General features: G+C 41.9%; 1 protein-coding gene across 1 annotated transcript; it reads right to left on the reverse strand.

Moving 5' to 3' along the window:
• Positions 1 to 306: 306 nt before the first annotated feature.
• B2M (beta-2-microglobulin) lies at positions 307 to 6,249 on the reverse strand. Its single transcript, XM_015064821.3, has 4 exons — positions 6,110 to 6,249; positions 2,637 to 2,912; positions 2,071 to 2,098; positions 307 to 831 (listed from the first exon to the last, which is right to left on the reverse strand). The coding sequence occupies exons 1-3, from the start codon at positions 6,174 to 6,176 to the stop codon at positions 2,085 to 2,087; spliced, it is 357 nt and encodes a 118-aa protein (XP_014920307.1). The 5' UTR covers positions 6,177 to 6,249; the 3' UTR covers positions 307 to 831; positions 2,071 to 2,084.
• Positions 6,250 to 9,761: the final 3,512 nt, after the last annotated feature.

Genomic DNA, 9,761 nt, shown 5'->3' on the forward strand with positions numbered 1-9,761 from the left:
ACTCTTCTCCGAGTGACTCTTGAAGACTGTTTTCCTGTTTTATAATTTTTTTTAATGTTTATTTATTTTTGAGAGAGAGAGCCAAGAGACAGAGCATGAGCAGTGGAGGGGCAAGAATCAGAAGCAGGCTCCAGGCTCTGAGCTGTCAGCACAGAGCCCAACACGGGGCTCAAACTCACAAACTGTGAGATCGTGACCTGAGCTGAAGTTGGACACTCAACCAACTGAGCCACCCAGGCGCCCCCTGTTTTCCTGTTTTAAAACAAAGGGGTAACAGAGGGAGTAAAATATAAGAAACTGAACACATCAAGTTTTTACCATTGTTTTAATTAGTAAAACAAAATCAACAGAAGTCAAATTATATGCAACAATGGCTCTAACATGCAAGAAGTCAATAGGAATTTTATGTAGGAAATGCCTTATGCACTATAACAGATTACCAATAATTTGACAGTTATCTTTCAAAACATTTCCCAATTCCCAGCAGAGTATGCAAATTGGAAGTTAATTCTAAACATGCATAGCTATATTCTTATTGAGTTTTGTGTGAAGAGACTGGAGAGGTCAGATCTGGCAAAGATACTAATGGTGAACATGAGGATGCTCTCCTCCCCACCCCACCTCTAAGCTTCCAGCCCTGAAACGTACATCTATATGCCCAGACAGGTCAAATATGCCAGACAGTGCCTATTAGAGAATTATCAAGTAGATTATACTTGTATTATCATCAATATAACTTTATGATTTGTATAATGGAACATAAAAGGCTAACAGCATTAAAAAGAATGCAGTATTTGGGAATAGTCCAATTTAAATGCACCATCTTCAAACCTGAAAAAAAAAGAAAAAAGGCTTGTTAGCAAATGCATTTATTTTATTTTATTTGGATTACAGATCACATCAACACACTTGTCTAACTTCTGCTGTGTAAGTCACTGTTTGTAAAAGAAATAGCTGCAGACAATTATCCAAACCCATTACCAAGAGCATATCCCATTAATTTATCCCATTGGTTTTCCTATAACCTTAGAGGAAAGAATGCTGGTATTAGAGGTAGGGTCCTGGCTCTCCCATTTAGTAACTGTGTGACTCTGGGCAGGTCACCCAAACTCTCTGATGCTCTCTCAAATCGATTTCCCTGTGCTAGAACATAATGGGAAATTTGAATAGGTTTTCGCTATGATGGTACCCTATGAAGTAGAATTTCACTGAAAAGCTGTATTTTCTACCTCTGTATTCCAACCAACAATGCAGAGAAGTGCAATTCCTCCCTCTCTCACGCTGCTAGAAGTTTCTGTAGATACATATATTATAGTATCTTTACATTGCATCATAACAATGTTTCCATTTCTTGTATTTAAAAAAATTTTTTTTGAGAGAGAGAGAGCAAGAGACAGACAGTGAGCAGAGAGGGGCAGAGAGAAAGACAGGGAGACACAGAATCTGAAGCAGGCTCCAGCCTCTGAGCTGTCAGCACAGAGCCTGATGCAGGGCTCAAACCCATGAACCGTGAGATCATGACCTGAGCCAAAGTCGGACACTTAACCAACCGAGCCACCCAGGCGCCCCTCCATTTCTTTCCTTTATTGGACTGGAGCCTCTAGAAGGCAAACACAGTGCCCACACACTAAGGCTGAACAAGAGACTGAAGGAACAGGATGTCTGCAGAATCATGTCACTCCTCTCTTCCGGCTGAATAACAAAGCAACTGCTATGCAAAGGAAGAGAACGGTTCATTTCTGAAGGCCCATAGATGCACACTGTCGAAGTGGAAGAAGAAAGATGAAACCTTCGCAGGAAATGTAGGTAAACTGGCTGCCCCTATCCTGTTACACCACTCCAACAGCTCCTCTGACTTTGTTCAGAGGGCTAGGGACGCCGGCAGCATTAGACTAGGGCTACATACCTTTCTCATGCCACTCCACAGGAAAAGAAAATGTATTCCGTGTAGGATTATTTCTTGCCTGCTGAAATGCTATCCTGATTAATATATTTCCTATAATGAGGGTTATCCTATTAGAGTTGTCTTTAGTCCCCAGGACAGTGAAACAAGAAAGTATTTTCACCTACCTCCATGATGCTGGTTACTTATCTCGCTCTACAAAAAAGAAAATGGAGAAAGACAGTAAGTTTTACTTTTAAAATACCATATGCTAACAAATGTCTAAAACTGTTACAAATGAGGCTGTTAGAATAGCCTGCTGTCCCTAACCATAAATACTCAGTAGGGCCCAACCTTGCCTACTAGGTTCAGATCCCAACCCATCAAGGGAGTACTGGATAAGGAACTAGGATAGCAGGTCTCACAAAGGCCTGTGCCTCCCTGAGACTTTTGATGGTTCTACATATCCATGAGGCTGTCAGGAAAGCCCAAAGAAGCTAGCAGGTAAGAAACATTAGGAGTTTGTGTGCATTTGTGCAATTGCTGGTTACTGCTGCTCCCCGTTTTTGCTACAGGGAAACTACTGTTTTAGGGATCATGCTGTGCAGAGGTCTCTCAAGGTGCCACTAATCAGAGCTTTACAATGTTCCCTGTCAATTGCAGTATGCAGATTTTTTTATATCAAAGCGTCTTTAAGCTGTGCCTATTCTCAGATACAACTGTCAGTAGCTAAGGAAAGAACTTAAAAACTTACCCCACATAACGACCTTGGGCTCACTGAGAGTAGTATGATTCACCTGGCAGCTATACACATCTTCGACAGTGGGAGTAAATTCAGTGTGGACCAGAAGATAGAAAGTCCAGTCCCTGTTGAAGGACAGATCTGTCTGTTCCGCTTCCATCTTCTTTCCATTCTTCATCAAGGTGATATCAATTTGTGGTGGGTGGAACCCCGAAACGTAGCAGTTCAGAAAATTTGGCTTTCCATTCTCTGCTGGGTGACGGGAGTAAACCTGAACCTTTGGAGAATCTGAGGGACATCAAGGAAAGACAAATGAAAGTTGCACGGTATTTCACTTGGGGCCACCTTGGTCTAAAGCTAGATTGGGCAACAAATGTTTAAATTTGATCACTGATTTCTCCCAATTCCATTTCCACTCTGTCTACTTTTCCAAAAAGCTATCCATTTTGAGGAATAAACCATGATTTAGTATCTTTTTCACATACTTTCTCTACTCGTGGCTTTTTGGTTTTTTTCTACAGATTTCTAGTAGTATTGTCTTCTGTCACTGGAGTTTGTGCCAAATCTTTAAGACCTTTATGTGGAGACTCTCAAGAACTTTTGATGGCTTCTCAGCACCCATATAATTCCTCAACACATGTCTCAAGAGTCCTCATGATTTGGCCCCACCCTCCTTTTCAAACTTCATGTCTCATTTCATACACTCTCCATAATAGCCACATCAAAAAACTCATGTTGGGGCGCCTGGGTGGCTCGGTCGTTGGGCATCCAACTTCAGCTCAGGTCATGATCTCACGGTCCATGAGTTCGAGCCCCGCGTCGGACTCTGTGCTGACCCCTCAGAGCCTGGAGCCTGTTTCGGATTCTGTGTCTCCCTCTCTCTCTGACCCTCCCCCGTTCATGCTTGGTCTCTCTCTGTCTCAAAAATAAATAAACGTTAAAAAAATTTTTAAAAATATTTAAAAAAAAACAAAAAAAAACTCATGTTACTGTACTTTGTTTCAGCCTATCTTTTTTTTTTTTTAATGTTTACTACTTTCTTTTTTGGTTCATGCTCCTGCCTAGACCCACACCCATCTGACTTCTCAATATGTATTAAGTGTCTAGAATAGTGCCTGGCACATACCAATTGCTCTGTAAGTGGCACATGTTGTTATTAGTATTACCTCAAACAAAACTTAAATGCCTACAGAAGTCAGAAGATACCATAAATGAGTGATATGGGCTCGGTAAGAACATTATGGAAGGGTGAAGACCGTGGCAAAAGGGAAAGAACATATTCTCCATTTTGACTAAGTGGAGTAATGTGTATAAGAGTGGGATTTGCATTTTTAATTAGAACCCTCAAGTGATTGCTACAACTAGCCATGTTGGAAATACATTGCTGCTATAGAATATGTTTTTCCAAAATGAGATGCATAACTAGATCTACCCTGGGGATATGGAAAGAAACTATCAAAAACTCTACTTCCACATTTTTCATCCAATGAAGAGAAGTATTACTGCTACTAAGCACACAGACTGACACTAATTCATGTGTATAATTCACTTTTAAATACACACACATGCAGGGTACAAGATCACTAAAAGGCAACTCCTCCATGTCCAGGATGTGATAGGGAGGAGTGCCAGGATATTCTGACCAAATATATCTGTCTACAAACACCCCATCATCAAAGGAAAGATCACCAGCCCCAATAGGAGCTACACTGGGGATCCCAATGAAGCTTTGATTTTTTTTCATTAAGTTAAAGTGAGGACAAATCAGAAAGCTTTTTATATTGGAGCTTCTAATAATTAGAACATAATAAATACCACAAGAATCAGAGCACAAGTTCATCAGGCCTAGAATTCTCTCTATGAGGGAGCCAGGCAGGGTTCTGCAAGAACATCACAATAATCTCTTCTGAGAGGAAGATGAGTATCAGATAAGCCTTGGTTTGTTTCTGGGCTCAGCCACTTACTGGCTCTGTGACTTTTGGACAGCTCTTCTGAAGCTTAATTGAAAAATCAACTTATGTGCACAGTGAAACAAAACCCACACAGGGACAGAGCAAAAAATAGACCTCCCCCACAACAGCAATCATCATTACCCATTTCTTATGTATCTTCTAGAAGTGATCTATTCATGGCATGTATTACCCTAGAAATTTTCAAAGTAAGATTTTTCTTTTAATGTCAGCTTATTTTTTTTAAGATTTCTATAGTTGCCAGCAAATATCAATAATAGTAATTGTGCTTTACTTTGTAAACAGATTATAAATACCTTTATCTCGTGATCAAGAGATCCAGCTTCACAGAGGCTTTTGTGAGGGGAAAATGTGAGAGGGTCTGGTATATTGAAAGGTATTTAGACCGTGCTCAGGATCTAGAGTGTCCATGACAGACAACCTGGCCAACCAGGTTGATTATCCTTATCACTGGTTTTACAATCTCCCTGACTTGTAAACCTTCGATTTTTCAAAACAGAAAGTAGAGGCTTAGTTTTTATTGGAAAGACCCCGGCAAAGACCCGAAGAGGAAGCCCTCTGTGAAGAAAAGGCAACAAGGCCCGAATGCTCTCCAGCTTGCTAGCAAGAATCTCACACCCGAAGGTGACAAGGAGGTACTGGAAAACCACAGGCAGTAGAGCCAAAGTTGAGCCATTTCCCCCCCCCCAAAAATGTTCTAGTCCCCCTCGACTGTCTGCCATTTCTCCCACGTTGTGTGTTTAAGTTAAACGCTCGGTATCTCCCTTTATCTGTGAGATGCTGATGATAACCATTATATTTACATTCGTAAGCTCATCTCAAAATCAAGTGACATAAAGCACAAAAGGTCCCCGGCACGCTCCTTACCGTTAACTAGTAGCTCTTATGATTATTAAAAGCGACATGTAATGGCAACAAGTGAATTAAATGATGTGAAAGCGCTTTGTAACACCTCAAAGCAGTCTACAAATGCCACGTGCGGATCCCTCCCCTGTTTGTTGGGCGCGTGAACCCGCCGGGCGTGCCGGAAAAATCCGCGATCCGAGTGGAGTAGAGTTGCAGGGGACCGAAGTACCTGCGCGGTGCCTCCCGCAAGCCCAGTCGGATGTCTCCACCCATTCACAGCCTGGGATCCCGCGTCCTTAGGACCCGCCTTCCAGCCCTCCCAGGCAGCTGCGCTCGGGAAGCTAGAGGTTACGCGGAAGAGAAACCCTCCCCCACCTCGGTCGTTCCGAAGTCTGTCATCACCCCGAAACTTTGTCCTGACCCACCTGGCACGGGCACGCCGAAGGCGTCCCCCGTCCCTCTCTCCCGAAGAAGAAAAAGGAGACTTGTGTCCTGGGCTCACACCCCTCCCCACTGCCCGGCCACCCCACCGCTACCCGGCCCGGAGACCCAGCCCACGGCTAGTCCCCAGGGAGGAGAAGGAGTGGGTGACTTACAGAGTTAAAGCTGAGAGAGCCAAACAGATCGGGGTACAGAAGAGGAAGGGCTAGAACAAGAGGGGACACTCACGCTGGACGGCATCCAGGTGGGACAGATACAGCAGTCCGAGCAGGACCAAGACCACAAAACGCGCCATTGCTAGCAGAGCAGCGCCAGAAGTAGGACTGGCCAGCCCGCCCTGCGCCTCTACTTATATGCCACGCGCGCACAGCCAATCAGAATGCTTACTGCAGGGGCCGTCACTTGTCTCCTAGCGCGCGGTGCAGGGCCAGGTTAGAGAGGGGGACTTCCCCGTTTTCAGTTTCATTTTCCTATAAAGTCCCTTGATGGTTAGAAAGGCTTGGGCTGGGCCGAGTAGTTTCGCTGTCTATAAACCCGCGCCCTTCTATTTGGGGTGCACGCCAGAGCTTGTGCGGAGGGCCTCCTATCCTAGAACTTCGGGCTGGAAGTACTGTGGTCCAGCCCCTCTCCGAGAACCAGCCAGCCTCAGAGTGACTTGCTTACCATGTCCCTAGCAGGACCTGAGGACATGTGGTTTTCATTCAAGAAAACTGAAGCCCAGAAAGATTAAGAGCGTGGACAAAGAATGAATGGTGCGGGGCAGAATAAGAACTTCGATTAATAACTATGGCCCCGGAAATATAATGTAGGGTTACGGGTTCTCTGAGTAAGAAAAACAGTCCCCAAGCCTCGCAGTCTCCTGAGGACAGCTCAGAGAACTGTCCAGAATGGACAAGGACCATATTGCTTCCTGAATTCCTTCAGGCCAAAGTTTGCTTTTGTAAAGCCCTGTACCAAGAAAATTTTCCCTGTATCTTCCTGCTGTTGTTTAGGTAATTTTCTTAGTTTTGTTGATTTGTGAGAAAAACAACCACTGCCAAAGCAGTAACTACCTAGAGCTTTAGAGTTTACAGACCCCTTTAGGTACATCATTCCCTTGGAATTACCACACTGCAATGGCGCCTGATACATAGCAGGTATTCCGTAAGTGGAATGAATGAATGGATGAATGAAGAATGAATGAATGATTGAATGAACAAACCGGTAAATATGTGAATAAACAGTAGGAAATAGGAATCACCCCATTAATTTTTATGAATAAGGGATAACAAAAGCTGAGACTAGGATTCAAACTTGCCTGATGCTATTGCCATTCATGCGTTAGACTCTTGGAAAATAAGGGCTCTGAAATTTTAGTGAGAATTTGGGTTGCATGGGCCATAGGTCCAGCCAAAGAAGTCAGACCTACTGACTGTAAGAGCTTAACAATGTTGGACAGACCCACTAAGAAAACTTACACTCCAGACATACCATAAAAAAGATGCTGACATCACATGACAACTCAGTCCAGCAGTCTTTTCTCAACCATGGGGGCGGGAGAGATGGAGATCTTGGAAATCACCATGGTTTTCAGTTAAAGGGAGTTGGGTTGTGATTCCCCAAAAAGCCAACAAATATGTTATGTTATAGATTTCTTTAATGTATTTTTAGACCTCGTAATAACCCCTAATGTGGAAGCCACGTCTGAACTAGAAAAAGAATACTCTCCACAGATCTAATGAAATGAGATAATGCACAGAGAGCCTCACACAGTTCCTAGCGGAGTGTTTTATAATGTTTAACAAATGTACTATGATTATTGTTGTTACATACCTAGTTTTCCTACCAGCTCAATCTATAAATCTCTTGTGGTACAAGAATAATTGTCATGCATAAAGTTACAAGTAAACCAATTCTTGCTTCTCCCGTGTGTGTGTGTGCAAGGTATAGGAAGACTCATGGCTATTTTTTACCTCTAAATTCCCTGTTTACTACATCATAGAGAAATACTATACTTAAAATTCATTATAGATAGATTCTGACGTATTCACTTAGAAAACCAATTTAAAAAGCAATTTTAAAATGCAGCAAAGACAGAAAGATAACAATTAAAAAAAATAAAATGCAGTAAAGACAGAAAAGTATATCTTCCAGTTTTCTGTGTTTGGGGAACTCCTGTATTTTCCTTGAATTTCCATTTATGACATGCTTTGAGTAGTGAGAATGCAAATGAGATATAAAGTTTGTTTGTTTTATTGAGACCGTTTGTCTAGGAGGGTAAGCTTGTAGAAATCACAAACATGGCAATTTAATAGTGTTATTTCCCAGTCGTGGGTATAGCAGCTGTACTTTTTTTTTTTTTTTTGCCTATAGGATTCTCCTAAAAATTTTTTTACAATGAATATTAATTCAAAATAGTAAATATTTTGGGGCACCTGGGTAGCTCACTTCATTAAGTGTCCAACCTTGGTTCAGGTCACGATCTCATGGTTTGTGAGTTCAAGCCTCTCATTAGACTGTATGCTGTCAGCACACAGCCTGCTTCGGATCCTCTGTTACCCCCTCTCTTTCTCTCTGCCCCTCCCCCACTCACACTTTCTCTCAAAAATAAACAACATTAAAAAAATTCAAAACAGTAAATATTTTCAAGAATGTGCAAGAACTGGAACTCTCATGTCCTCATGGTGGGAATGTTAAATGATATAATTATTTTGGAAAACAATTTGGGTGCCTGGGTGGGCTCAGTCAGTTTAGAGTCAGACTTCGGCTTGGGTCATGATCTCATGGTTCATGAGTTCAAGCCCCGCATCGGGCTCTGTGCTGACAGCTCAGAGCCTGGAGCCTGCTTCAGATTCTCTGTCTCCTTCTATCTCTGCCTTTCCCCCATTCGTGCTCTGTCCTGTTCTCTCAAAAATAAATAAACATTAAAATATTTTTAAAAAAAAAAACAATTTGACAATTTTTTTAAAAAGTTAAACATGTACTGTCCAGGCACTCTAAGTATCTACCCAAGAGAAAACAAAAGCATTTGTCTATACAAAGACCTGTACACAAATATTCATAGCAGCTTTATTTGTAATCGCCAAAAGCTAAAAGCAATTCGAATGTCAACAGGTGACTGGATAAACAAATTGTGGAATATATCCATAGAGTGGAATACCATCAGCAATAAGCAAGGAATGAAGAACCGGTGCACACAACAACATAGATGAAATAATTATGCTGAGTGAAAGAAGCCAGACAAGAAAGAGTATATACTGTACAATTCTGTTTATATAAAACTCTAGAAAGGGCAAACTAATCTATGCAACAGAAAGTAGATGAGTGGTTTGGGGTGGGGGGGGTTGGTTTGAGAGGGGAGAGTCAGGAACATAAGGAAACTTTGGGGTTGATGGATATGAGTTTATTTTGAATTTGACAAAGATTTCATGGATATATACATATATTACAATTTATTAAATTGTACATTTTAAATGTAATTTATTGTATGTCAATTATACCTCAAAAAAGCTGTTAGAAAAAAAACACCTGTATTTTTGTTAGACAAAAGAAGAATGGAGTGCTTGAACAGAAAGAAAAAGAATGATAACTGAAGTGGGGAGAAAATAGGAATAGCTTAAAATGCAAATAGGTTGGGTTGCACGTGAGTGGATCTCAGTCAGCAGTTTTCTGAGATGGGCCCATCCAAACAGCTAGAAAAGCCAGGCCCACTCAAGCAGAGAGGAATAAGCACAGGACTTTTGTGCCTGGGCTTTTTCAAATGTTATGTCATTAATCCCTCCGTTGTAATTGAAAGTGTGGTCTATACATCACTGGCATCAGAAACACCTAGGAATTCTTAGAAATGCAGACTTTGGGGGGCACCTGGGTGGCTCAGTCGGTTAAGTTCAGGTCATGATCT

Source organism: Acinonyx jubatus, chromosome B3 (genome assembly GCF_027475565.1).
Source record: "Acinonyx jubatus isolate Ajub_Pintada_27869175 chromosome B3, VMU_Ajub_asm_v1.0, whole genome shotgun sequence".
In the NCBI taxonomy this organism is placed as follows: Eukaryota; Metazoa; Chordata; class Mammalia; order Carnivora; family Felidae; genus Acinonyx; species Acinonyx jubatus.

Coding starts and splice junctions, on each gene's coding strand:
- B2M (XM_015064821.3), bottom strand. CDS start 6,176: ATGGCGCGTTTTGTGGTCTTGGTCCTGCTCGGACTGCTGTATCTGTCC. Junction 2,913..6,109: donor CCACCTGGATGCCGTCCAGC/GTGAGTGTCCCC, acceptor GATGTCCCTCAG/ATTCTCCAAAGGTTCAGGTT.